The sequence below is a fragment of the Ceratosolen solmsi genome, unplaced genomic scaffold (genome assembly GCF_000503995.2).
Source record: "Ceratosolen solmsi marchali unplaced genomic scaffold, CerSol_1.0 scaffold29, whole genome shotgun sequence".
In the NCBI taxonomy this organism is placed as follows: domain Eukaryota; kingdom Metazoa; phylum Arthropoda; class Insecta; order Hymenoptera; family Agaonidae; genus Ceratosolen; species Ceratosolen solmsi.
In genome coordinates this window covers 3470875-3485150 of record NW_011948417.1, presented here as the reverse complement: position 1 = coordinate 3485150, position 14276 = coordinate 3470875, and the positions used below count along the sequence as shown (strand labels likewise).

The following is a 14276-nucleotide window of genomic DNA, read 5'->3' as shown; positions in this document are numbered from 1 at the left end:
TTAAATTTTATTCGATACGTTGTATGTGCGATAAGCTTGGAAAATCTCACATTTAGATTATAACAAAAAAGTATTAAAAACTTAAAAATATGTCACTTATTTCATCTATTTAGGCATATAGAGAGTCAGCATTTGCTAAATTCACACAACCGCCAGATAATATGACGTTGTCGACAAAAAACTATTAAAAGCATCAAATTGAAAGTTTGTTGAATCTATATTAAGTTGTTTAACATTTTCATAAACATTATGATGTTACCTAATAATTATAAATATTGTGTTATATATATATATATATATATATATATATATATTTCAATTTTTTAGTATATTTAATTTTCTGAGAAAAACAACAAATTATATAACATATTAAATGACCGTCTGTAAGCACAACTTTAAAACTCTTCGTTAATTTACAAAATTTTATTAATAAATCCCTTGAAAGTAATTATAGCGAATCATTTGCTATTATGGTTACCGAATAAACTACAATCTCCTATAGATAAATAATTAAACATATTTTTTATACTACATCTGATATTATTTACTCCACGCATGTCGTTCTAAATATATAAACAGTTGCATAAGCAGATTTTTAAAAACTTTTTTATGACACGACTAAATATATACATTTGTAAGTTATAATTTGGTCGAAACTTACGCATTTATCGCTGCTCTTGTCAAAATTGTCAAAATCATTAATGCTGATGAAAAAAAAACATTGTGATACTGAAATTTTAGGAATATATTTGTCCCTCCCCCCCCCCTTCCAATTCGTATTATAATGTGCAACAAACTCGATATCAAATTTTATGATCTTTGTAATTGTTTGCTTTTACTTCCGTTCCACTTTTTTTTTCTAATCAATCTATTAACATTTAAATGCAGACGTATCTTTAATCGTACAAACTATCGGCAATCCTACATTATGTTGTGGGTTTTTTTTTTTTTTTTTTGTAATTTTTTTTTTTTTTTGTAAAGAATTTTTGAATATACAAGGCAATAAATAATTTCATATTTTTACGTCTCACGATGAATAAATAAACTTTTATAAAATCCCAATGAGTATTAATTATTATTGAATAACTTTTCATACATTTATTAGCCGTATTATAATGGAGTAAATATATATTTCATAATTTACAAACGAATGTTGTGCCTAAACGCTCTACAAATTTTATATAGATATTACATCATCGTAATGTAAAATGTTATTGTTCAATAAAATTATATATTATATTAAGTAATGAAAATGCTAATGTTTATTATCAGCTCAGTCAATGTATATCTTGCAATCGATTAAATTTTCAGAAAAGTAATAAAATCAATTTTATGCAAAGATCGAGATCTTTTAAAGAAATATACAAGTTTGTAAATAATAATACAACTTAAAAAAAAAAGAAGATCGAATAAATACAAGATTAAACACGTATTGGCTATTTGCAATAATGATTATTATACGATAAAATTCTTACTGTTAGCACATAATCGAGTGGTTGTGATCGAACGTCTACCTCAACGCCGTCGTTTATATATTTTTTTCTTTCGTCAACCGTAAAACTTATGGCGGTATCGATATAAGAAAAAAATAAAAAAAAAAAAAAAAAAAAAAAAAAAAAAAAAAAAGATTTGCAGATATGTAGCAAATCTATCAGTTTCCCGGCAATCTCAACTTTATTGAATCCAAGGCAATGTTTACTCGACTAACTTGACCAACAAACTTAATAAGTTAATAGACATTCGTATACATCAATGTTAAAACATGCGCAAATTCGCTAAATCATTAAATGCAATATTATGTTTTTCTCTTTATCAGAATTATAAAGGCGACAGCACTAGTTATTATTTTACATTCTTAGTTCACTACGCCCGAATGCATAACTTCATTATTTAAGAACAAAACTTCAATAATTATGAGCATACACAATTGTATTACTGTTATAACTATTTAATTAACAATGATTGAAAAAATAATTAAATATATGAAAATAATAATTTCACGTCGCGCTGTCTTGTAAAATTATAATATTTCAATTATCAAAGTATTTAAATTTACTGTGCAAGTGATTGGGCACTTTTAAAGACAAGAATATATAATTGCACGAGGAAGGAAAGTGATTTATAAAATATTTCTATATTAGAATCATATATTTATTTTGTAATAAGTTGAAGAAGAGAAAATACCGTTAATAATTGTATTATTTGTGGTTTTATGTAATTAAACATTATCATTGGCTTAAAAGTAAATTAACTTTATTTTAATATACAAATACATTTCTTTCTTTCTTTCATTCATTCTTTTTTACTATTAGCGCTATTTGAAAGGATCAGTACCATCGAACGTCGTCTAATGACGATATATTATATTATTCGGCAATGCCTGTAATAATTATATTATAAAAATATTATATAAAGGCGCGTTTAACATAATGCCTGTTTTTCATTAATTGTTTTCATTAATTTTGGCAATGCATAATTTTTTTAATTTAGACATTCTCACAATACGGTAATAAAAATTCTGCATCATAACATTAATTCTGCATAATAAATTAAATATAAAAATCTTTGCAGACAAGCTGCAATTTACGCAATTTACAATTTGCGTTGGTGAATTATGATTAATGCGATCTCTAAGTATTATAACATTTTCCCATTTATTTGATGAATTTTTAATTAAATTAATTAATTAGCTTTCTACAAGGAAAATTGGTATAATTGAATTTTTTACTTTGATACATGTATCATTCATTATTGGTTTAATAGAGAAAATAAAACTAATAAAATAAAAGTAATTAATTAAATAATTAAAGATTTAAAAATAATAACATAAAATGATTTTTTTTTTTTTTTTTTTTTTTATATATATAATTTAAAAAGAAAATTTTAACACACTAGTTTGTTGGTTTAAAGTGATGACGATTTTATGCTTTTACAAATATAGAATAAAAATTCATATTTCATAATAGCGGTATCTCACATTCAAAGTTTTCAATAATATTTGCTTTAAAAAGTATCGCATTATTTAGTAAATACATTTTTTTATTATTGAACAACAATCAAGCTGGATTATTTTATTTAAGAATACAGTTCGATGTAAATTGCACGCTGTGCTTAAGGGAGTTATTTAAGAGAGAAAAAAAAATTGTTTTTTCTTAAAAAAACATGCAAATCGATAAATTTAGAGTAACTCGAGCAAGAAATAGAATCAATACATCAATTATTATTACACATTATATTTATAAGCTTTTTAAATGTCACATGCCTAATCATTCGATAAATGCACTCTTCTAGTTAGGAAATTTACCGATTATATTCAATACTGAAAGTAAATATAATCAACGATTGCATCTAAATAAAATCGTGACTACGATAGGACGTAATCTTAATTTATTGAAACATTTTTCAAATGTGAAACGTTTCGTTCGTTTAATTAAATAAAGGAAGGTACGTCAGTTTTAATATTAAACGTAATTACAAATAAAACGCGAAAAAGCATGAAATTAATAGCTTAATATAGCGAAAGATTAAATTATATATTACAAAACTGAGTGTTGCAAAATTGAGTGTTGTATAAGGTAGTAGTAGTAGTAGTAGTAGTAGTAGTAGTAGTAGTAGTAGTATAATAAAATAATGTAAAGAAAAATAAATAATCAACATCAATAACAACAACAACGACGACGACGGCGGTAACGACAGCAGCAATAGAAAAAAAAAAGGAGAAAAAAATAATATACCGGAATGCAAGTGTTGGCCGCCGTTGGCGCAACGATCGAAGGAAAATCGGTTGCATTTTTCAAAATCGTCGCCGCACACTTTTTGCCCCATTCGTCGTATGCGATCTCGAGGCTGCGGTTACAATTACACGAAGCCTTCGGCGTAGAACAATAAAATCTCCTTCATTAAACAGAGATACTGAAGCTGGAGATCATCGAGGTCATTTACACCGAACTTAAACATCCCCCGCCCCTTCCCCATCATGCATCGCCGAAGAAATTTGTTTTTTGTTGTTGCCAACACGTGGTACGGGCCCAGCGCATCCCCCATCCACCCGTGCACTACCAGTCAGTCAGACAGTCCAGTCCTCCGGACAACACGCTTGTTTTGTCACGAGGTCGCTCCACCCTCGAGAGGGAAATGCATTCGCGAAGCCGCTCGATCGATAATAATCGGCCCCGATCGCAAATGCGCCGAATGCGCAGCAGCGGGGCCAAGCTGCAACGGCAAATTGAAACGAGCGATCGATGGAAGGAGGCAGGCGTTATAATACATGGCACCGTCGACTCTAAGCGCGTTACAATAGCCTCGGTCCGCCATGAAACCTCGGCACTCTGTGCGCAAACTGCGAGTTCGAGATCGCGCGCGCACGTGTGCGTGTCCTAGGTCGAGCTCCTTTTCCTTTTCTCCCGGGGCCCCCGCGTGGAATCCGTGGAGCCGTCAGGGGGCGCCAGCGAGCGCGCGCACCCGACTCCCGGCCCACGTGTATATCCAATGGCTCGGATACGTGTCCTCATTCGCGCCCCCAGCCCCTCCTCGCGCGCTTTCTCCGGCGCGTGCGCGTGGCCCCCGACAGCTGAACGCTGCAGCTGCCGTTTCAAGTGCACGCACACGCGCGCGCACGTGGGCGTTCGCTCGGATGCGTCGTCCAGTGCGCCGGCTGGGACCGATGCCGGGGAGAGCTAAGGGTATCGTCGAGTCGAGCGACTACGGATTGCGAGAGTTTTGGTGGTCGAGGGGACTGAGGATGAAGGGCGGTGAGGGGCGATGGGTCGTCCAAGTTGCCGGAGGACGACCGGCTCGATGCTACCCCACGAGGACGAGTCCGGCTTCGTTATGCCGCGGAACTTTGGGGGCGTCGGCGGACGGCGAGGTGGGGGCTCTGGCTTCCTTCGGCGACCTATCGATCCGGGCGGCGCGAGGATGCGAGCCGAGCGACGCCGATTGCCGCAACATCGCCTCGAGGATGGCCTTACCTTTGTTGAGGAGGGCGGCTCGACGACGTCTGCTACTCACCACCCACAGGCCGAGGAGTGCCAAGGCACCGGCGAGTAGGAGGGTGCCGCATAAGAGCGTCACTTGTCTGTCTTCCATGCCGTTGTCGGTCGATTGGATTCTCTTCTTCGTCCACTACTCTTACCACTCGCGCAAAGTACTACGGGGATCACGGAAACGCGGATACTGCCGTTAGTGCTGCAATTAGCCTGGCTATTATCGCTTCTCCAGCCGCTGATACTATTGCTATTGGTGCTGCCGTTTCTGTTGTTGCTGCTGTTGCTGCTGTTGCTACTGCTCTTGCTGTTACTGCTGCTGCTTCTGCTGCTATTGCTGATCTTGCGACGCGGACGATTTGTCGTACGACGTCGGCAGCGACGACGGTAGCGGTAGCGGCGGCGGCGTCGGCGGTAACGGCGGTGACGGCGGTGACGGCGGTGACGGCGGCAGCGGCAGTGGCGGCGGCGGCGGCAATGAGCACCGAGTGCCCAGAGGCGTGAGATAGCCAAACGCCCGCTTGCCGGCTGAGGTCCGAGCGGCTTGACGAGGTAAAATGGCGGGAAGTGGCGGCTAGTTCGAATGCGGGCCGCGCGCTTCTCAACATCCTCCCTTCGAGTCCGCGCTCCTCGAATCGACGGGTTAGTCGGATTTTCAGTCGCTGTCGTCTGTCCGGATGCTTCCTCCGAGCAATCGATCGACCTTCTACTTCGCCAGTTGCTCTCCGAATCTCGACGAGCCTCGTGATCACCGCTCGGGCCTTCGCTAGGGGACGGACTGCTAGACGCCGCTTCGCGACTCGCGGTTCGCCTGCCTCTCCCCACTCTATCCGACGCCACAATCTCTGTCGCTCGCTCGCTCGCTCACACTCGTTAAGTCGCTCTTTTCGTCGCGCGCGTGTTGTGTTGCAGCGGAAGATTCGTCCGCCTGTATATGCGCGCACGGCAACCGCGTCCTACTGTAGAACGTAGGTGAACCGCGGGCAACGCGTGCCTCGAGGAACTCTTGGCTGCGCTCCCACTCGACGAGCCCTCCTTCTTCTCCTCCTTCTTCTCCTCCTTCTTCTCCTCCTCCTCCTCCTCCTCCTCCTCCTCCTCCTCCATCACCGGCTCTTCCTACTTCACATGGAACGAATAATTATTATCTTGGCGAACCTGCAGCCGCTTCTCCATGCTTATCTCGCGCTTACGATGACAAAACTGCAAGGAGACGAGCACCTTCGCCACACGCCCTCGTTGCATTCGCCGTTTATATTAATGTTTCGCTATCCTCGAGCTTTTCGCTGCATCGTACTCTATTGACCGTCTCGTATCCTCAATCTCTTTCTAAAATTTTCAAAATCGAGGATCCTCGTCCCTCGATTTTCCAGCCCCGCCCAAGCGCACAATTAGCGCACCGTCGCTCGTTATAATAAACGAATCTCTCTCGTTTTATTCGCAGTGGACGATTACAAAGCCGTTATCGAGCATTCGGGATTGGCTAACTGGCCGGCTGCATTCTAATGAGAATTTGGGAGGCTCGAGGGACATGATTTGATATTGTTGTAAATAAAATTAGGGAATGCAGTACAGACGGGCGTGGAAAGGACCGATGGGTTTTCTCTTTAAGTGCGGGATGGTACTTGGAAAAAAAATTTCGCTGCAAGTACGCGAGCGACTCTGGTGCGATATTGAGCCGTCGTTGTGAGAATAAAGGACTGTCCGGCCGCCGAATCGATTGGAATTCGCGCGTCAATCCCATACGTTCCACGTATACGCGAACGCCGCACGCAGTTAAAGTAAAAGAAGCCGTGGAAAAAGTACGTGGAAAATAATAAGTAAAGAAACAATTGCGGAGGCTCGATCGATGACGAGCGAACGAGTGACCCACGCGCCCCAACTTTCGTCTCCTCCTCTCGATCGCAAAAATACGCGCGGGGGAGAGCAAAGTTTTGCGATGTCACCGACGTGCATATTATAATGAACCACGTGTACTTTTAGCGGAGGAATTGCGCATTACGGAGTCTCTTCGATCGAAACTTTCGCGCGATTAGTGCGGCTTTGCATATTCGTTTGCAAATCAGCGTTCACGTCGAAATTTGTTATTTAATTAATCCGACCGTTGTTTGTTCCATTTCCTATTGTACGATTATGTCTGATTCGTGATAAAGTGTAGATGACTTACTATGGAATGACTGTTCCTACATAGTAAAAATAATAATGGCAACTCGCTCGTGTTCTGGAAAATAGCGTCGCACAAAAAAGATGGAAAATTTTTCACACGCAATTACGAGGCGTTTGGGCACATTAGCATTCTCTTCTTTGATTATGCGCCTCATTATATAAAATAAATAAAGAAATGCAACATTATAAAAGACTCCCGATTTTGCTTCTATGCTACTCTTTTAATTTTCTTTTTCATCTTGCTTTAACAAGCCTACGAGTATCCTCTACGATCACTTAAGACATAATCGTAACATCTCCTTAAAAGGCCTTAATTCTTTTATAAGCCGTAACATTACATACATTAAAAGTACTTTATAAAATATATTTTGTATGGAAAGAAAGACAGAGAGAGAGAGAGAGAGAGAGAGAGAGAGAGAGAAAGAGAAGTATAAAATTATCGTAAAATCATTGGGAAATTATAACAACAAAAATTTTCATTGAATAATTAGACATAAAGCATAATAATTTTCGATATCGGCTTTGTATTTTTAAGCTTATTAATAACAATGATTATATGATGCAATATTGAAATTAATAACACAAGTTCTTTGTGTATGGTAATGCCAGCTAGTTTATGCACCTTCACAGCGCCTACTTATCAAAGTAGGCTTCTATACAATTTAAAGATAATCAGAAAAATTTAGCATTTGTTATTTAACAAATTTTGTCTTGTCTTAAAAATTTTACTAGTTTGATTATTATGAAAAATTGCATATATATATATATATATATATATATATTTATAACGTAATTAAAACATACCGGCAACATTATATTTTCACTGTTCTTACGTAGATTTAATTTAATTATTAACGTATTTATTGTTCATAAAAATAGTGTCTCAATCATAAAATGCTCATTACCAATGATATTACTTGCAATGCTATACATATAATGCACATTATTTGCCTTTCTCATTAAAACTATATTCTCTTCATTTAATGGCACAAGTTCATAAAGAATTTTTTTCAAATACTAATAGAAAATCGTATCGTTTAAGGGAAATATTGAAAATATTTGTTTTTCAAAATATTTCCATTGATTAATTTACACGTGGCTTATATTAATTAATGAATTATCATTAATTTTATACATATTTTTTATATAGATCTTATGATGAATTTATTTAAATGTTTAAATTTTCCAACTAACAATGATTTTGACATATTTATTTGTTTTTAAAATTCATTATCGACATAATTTTTTCATTGAATAAGAAATATTGAAAATTATATCTGTGATTGAATCAACTGCTTCTCCGTACTTTACCAATAAAAGGAACTGCATGAGAAATATACGACATTACAATTATTACAACGTAATAATCTAAATCAAAAATTCTAAAACATATTAAATGAAATATCATAATGTTGACTCGTGTAAATATTGAAAATCTTCGAATTAATTAAAAATTTTATAAATTCAAGCTTTAGTGTTTGTTTTTTCATTTTCCTTTTAAAAATAGTAAATATATAGTTAGAAAGAATAAATATTGAGGAGCAATGAGTCGTATAATAGCATTAGTAAGGAAAACTTGCAATTATGACATTTATTCAATAAGCCTAATGACGGGATAATACTGCGACAATAATATCATATGTACAATTTAATAGTGGACGCATAAATATAAATTATGCTATTATATAAATATGTAATAAAAATCCGATGGACTTAATGTGCATGATTAATTTTACGTTTATTTAAAATAGTAAATCGAATTAGTTGGAAAGCTGTTCACTCCCAAATTACTCCGATAAATTTGGAATTTCTTTTACCAACTACTCTATTAAAAAATGTTATCTAAACTCCAAAATGCAACCATAAAATAAAAAATACACTTAAAGCTGATTGAGAGTAGGTAATAACGCAGTTGCGTAACTGTCACTAATTATGTTTTTCGAATGTATTCGATATATTAAGATTCAAAAAATCGAAGAAATGGATGTGCTCAAATGTTCATTTTATACAATATAAATTTTATCAAATATAAAATTCGCCGATCCTCAAATATAAAAATCGCGCGATCATCTGCCAAATTTCATTTAGTATATTAAAACTGGAATTGCATCCTCTCCAGTGAAGTTCGTTTCAATTATTAATTTTAGCCAAAAGCAAATTACTCACATCTCAACAAAAGAGCGGCTGCACGCCTGAATTAGACGTCGTTAATGTATTTTTGGATCGATAACGGACTCTTGATTATTCTCCGTTACTCGAAAACCAGGAATAGGAATAATAACATATCGATTACTCTTATACAAGATGTTGAAAATTATACCTCCAATTGTGCTTATCTTTGAACAATATTAGTTAAAAACTGTTCAAAAACAAGCCTCCTATCCGTTTATCGTCTTCGTTAAAAATGCGCTGAGTCACGTTCCCGTAAATCATTCGCTGCTTTCGTATCTTAACATTATTACACCCAATTATTAACAAATGTTTTCATTTAATCCATGCGCTTGGATGAGTCTGGTCGTGACATTTTCTATCATCTCGGGTGTTTACAAATAATGACAACTTTCAAGTGTAACACACGTACGAGACAATCACAAAACTTGCCAATGTTCTCCTGCTAAACTGTATTATTCTTTGACTGAGTGTAACAAAAAAATCGAATCTTTCATAATTTGTAAGATGAGCGGACTTTATCTATCAGTCCGGGCAATATAATGTAATAATAACCTAATTTTTATCAATTTACGAATTTGTAATTATTTATATATATATGCAAGCCATACATTGCCTATACAATCGATTAATAATAAACAATATATGGAGATCAAATTTTAACAAATATTTTCAATATGCTGTATATTATTTGCTTGAAAAATCAGAACATCAACGTATCGTACATACATGTAACATTTGCGTGTATTATAATTTTTATTTTTTATCAACCCTACCAATTAGACACTGATCGCAAAGATAATTTCTATTCGTCAAATTAAATGACTAATCTTTCTTGAATTTAATAACTATCGAGCTTTATCAAACATTCGACGAGCGAATTTATTGCGTTTATGGAACTCCTTTTATTTACCCGATTACATTAGATTCATTTGCTAATGTAACTTAACTGGTATTGTAAATCCAAAGTCACAAAATAAATACCGACTATGCATATAAGTAATCTTATGTGTGAATAATAGAGCAATTATTGCCAAAATAGACGCAACTACGCTATAGCCTAATAAAATACTAAATTATAAGGAGTAAGTACAATGACATTAAATATTGCATGCTTAGGCTTATGATTAGACGCTTGAAGCTGGAATATTACATGTGAAAATAATAGAAAATAATTGAAACATATTATAAATAAGTGGCTTTTTTTATCGCTTGCCTTTTACGTATCTCATAATACGAAAGTTTCTCTTAAATTAGGGAATATAAATTTTGAGCGAGTGAATCGAATGGATGAAGAGGGACAACAATAGATTAAGTCTTAATAAGAATTTTAGCCTTTAACAATGAATGTAATATCCTTAACAGGCATTGTTATTTCATTGTTATTATTATGATAATTCTGGACTGAGGATTATGCTATTATTTTAATTATAAATTATAAACTTATGGTATGGAAATAAAATCTTTATTTCAGAGGCAAATGTTCATAATTCTAATAATAACTAGATGAAGTCTTGATACTATCAATAGCTTATTTACACTCGTACAGGATATTTTAGACATTAAATAGAAAATAAATAGTAAATATTAATTTTGCCTACTTATATATGAATTAATAATTATTATGCTTAATCTACTTATGAATATTAACGGAATATTTCTTATAAAGATATCGTTTTTCATCCAAATTCTTACGATATAAATAAGAAATTTTAATAAATAATTTCAGCGGATAATTCCTCTTAAGGCCATGTTCCACGATAGAAGAAATTTTTATTTAATTCTAAATTTATTATTAAAATCGATATATAAAATAAAGTAATGCGTTTGTCAAACGTATATGATTTTTTTTTTTTTTTTTTTTTTTTTACGTATTAATGTATTATCACAAAATTATCATTGTACATTTATGCTTATACACTGCTACTATAACATCGAGTCAGTAAATGAATAAATAGAAATTTTTAGAGTATAAATTTAACTACCTATATCGAATTTTATTAACATTAATTATAATAATTTAATTATTATTGATAACTAGCGTCGCTATATTACTTTCAGGCTATAACTAAGACCGAACTAATTTAAATAAATTTTGTAATTTGTCGCCTTAATGACAAGTTACATTACCTATAATATCTACGACGATCCAAACACTTTAATAATAATGTTGAAATATTTACAAGATATTTAAAAGCTTTTGTTATAATTTATTTGGGACACGATATACTACGTAAATGCAAATGAAACGAATACAAAAATCAGTGATCTATGTGATATTTAATTTTAAGCAACATTAATAATATTAAATCATTTTATTAATTCAATGAAATATTTATTCTAATTTTTTCTATAATTTATAGTGAAACATGTATTACAACAACAACACCAACAACAACAACAACAACAACAACAAAAATGAATATATATAAAAACATTTTATTGAAAATATTTGTTCATAGTTTATTAATAACATCGCTATTGCACAAATTTAATTTTTCTAAATCTTTTGGCCATTTTGCGAGGTACATAAGTAATTTTTCAATGGTTGTAGATATATTAATTTCCTTTGGAAAACTACTGTATAAAATACACACGTACCATATAAAATAATCACGAGGCAGAAAAAGATAAAGTAAAATATGTTGCTCGGGCTTCAATTTCATAATAATTAGCATAATTGTAATGCTTGGAGTGTATTTTCGTGATGCTAATGAAAATGTAATAAAAATGAAAAAAGAAAAAAAGAGAAAAAAAAAAGAAAAAAAAAATTATTATCCTGTACAAATTAGTCTTTACAGTTACAATTTGAATTCTGTTTCTTGGGATAGTACATAGGAAAAGTACATAGCGATGCAACGTAATAGCGATATTTCATTTTATCGTCATATTATACGTTAATACTCGTTGTATAATCTACCTGTGATGCTACAACCACTTGGTCGGTATTATATTTCAATAAAATATAAAAATATACGTAATGCTTCCCGCCGTTCCCGATCTTCTCGATAAAAGCAATAGCCCATCGAGCGAAGTTAGAAGAACTGAAAAATTAAGCTATCGAGCGGGCATAAGGAACGCTCCTACTTTCTTATTGTTGAGAGACGATGGGAGGAGCGCGACAAGTGGAGCGTCCTCCTGTGTATTATATCTTCGTCTAACTTCCGCGAGGCTGGGCGCACGAAGAATACGGAAAAAGCCCGCGAAGGAGGTAAAATAATAAGTGACCGGCGCATCGCATTCGGACGGGCGTTAAATCCGTTATGCAGCCGGGCTACGGTGGCAGGCCCCGTTACTTCTTCTCCTTCTTTATAGCCCAAGTAGTTAGAGTCGGCCGCTCGTCCTCGATTTTCAAAAAGAACGATTGCTCCCGCTCGCCCGTGGGATCGTCGGGATACTTGCGATGCGCGGGCCTGCAATCGGCGTATAACGGAAAAGGCGAGAGGTGGTGACTCGAACGTACTAATTAAGCCGTGAGGGGGCGGGAGGACTCGGTGGAGGGGGGAGGGGGGAGTCGAGGTCCCATGCCCGATTCACGCGCAATTTTTACAAATTTCCTATCAACTATCGGTCATTTGTTGATATATGCCAGCAGGTTGGGTCCGTGCCTATTAGCGGACGAAAGCGTGAAAAGATTAAGGAAGAAGAGTTATAAAATGCGCCAAGTGTCGAATGAACGAGTGAAAGTTAAAAGGCTGTTGATCGGGAACATTAGGCCTTGAAATTGCAGATCTTTTGCAGTGTGTTGTATTATTATTTGACATGCTTGTATTTTGTTGTGACCAATACTGGCTAATGAGTTAAATAACAAAATTTGCTAAACTTGTATTACTTCGTCTACTTATCGTGATCGGTCGTCCGTCCAATCGATCTAATTATTAATATTACTTTTAGATCAATTTTACTTCGCATTTTTTTATGTTATCGAAAGCAATTGAAATAACTGTGCGTGCGTGCTAGCGAGCGTGCGTGCGCGCGTGCGTGCGTGCATCCGAGCGCATCCGCAGTTATATAAAATTTTTTACCTATTTATTATAACATTATTTGACTTTTTCATCGATTACAAGACTTATTAATCATAATAATAAGATCTAGCGCCCGATAGATTCACATTTAGATAGATCTACTTCCTGATAAATTCATATTTAAAAAGCTCATTATTTTCATAAACAGGTTTCACACTATCTTTTATAAGTTTTTTCATCAAATTTTTTCAAAAGCGTATGGTTTTCAGAAATTATAAATATTAAAGGAAAAAGATTCATTTAAAATAAAAATATTTCAAAATACTCGAGACGTATGACGCAACTATACATTAACATTTTAAATGTTCAAATCAGCTAATTTATTTTCAACTTATTATGTGAAATGGCATCCTTATTCGCTTTATCATTACTAATCACTTTCTCTTCTATTGAATAATATAACACAATGATATTATGAATATTAAAAGAACTTAAAAATTTTTATTATTTGGTGAACGTATTACTAGATTTTAGAGTTTTTCCAAAATTCCCTAATTTACAACAGAAAATAAATATTCTTATTTGGTAGGGAGCAATAATTTTTTATATAAAATAAATTCAATTAAATACTATTTTTTTTTTGTATGTATGAATGTTTTCTGTATATTTTATTTTTATAACGTAAAATTCTACATTTTTAAAACTTTATTATCCACAATTTTAAAACGTCGATTATTATAAAAAAATATCGTATTATGTCTTAATATTTGCGTGTTATTTTACTAGAGCATTATTATTTACGCGTCATTAAATTAAAGAAAGATATAAATAATTGATATAGTAATATTAATTTTTCGAGTAAGAATAATAAGACGGCAATATTACAAAAGTTAGGTTACTCAAGTGTATGTTGGTTAATGGAAAAAATTTACCAAAAATTCCCAAGATACAATACAAATGATTAATTATAAATAAACGTAATTTTTTTTTTTTT

The 14276-nt window shown here is 34.2% G+C and overlaps 1 protein-coding gene across 1 annotated transcript in view; it reads right to left on the bottom strand.

The window, feature by feature from the left end:
* The window catches only part of mRNA-cap (RNA guanylyltransferase and 5'-phosphatase mRNA capping enzyme), a 68472-nt gene extending 63213 nt beyond the window's left edge, over nt 1–5259 (bottom strand). Inside the window, exon 1 of the mRNA XM_011496307.1 lies at nt 4971–5259. Coding sequence (XP_011494609.1) covers nt 4971–5088 — 118 coding nt within the window. The 5' untranslated portion in view covers nt 5089–5259. The remainder of the gene's footprint in view (nt 1–4970) is intronic.
* Nucleotides 5260–14276: the final 9017 nt, after the last annotated feature.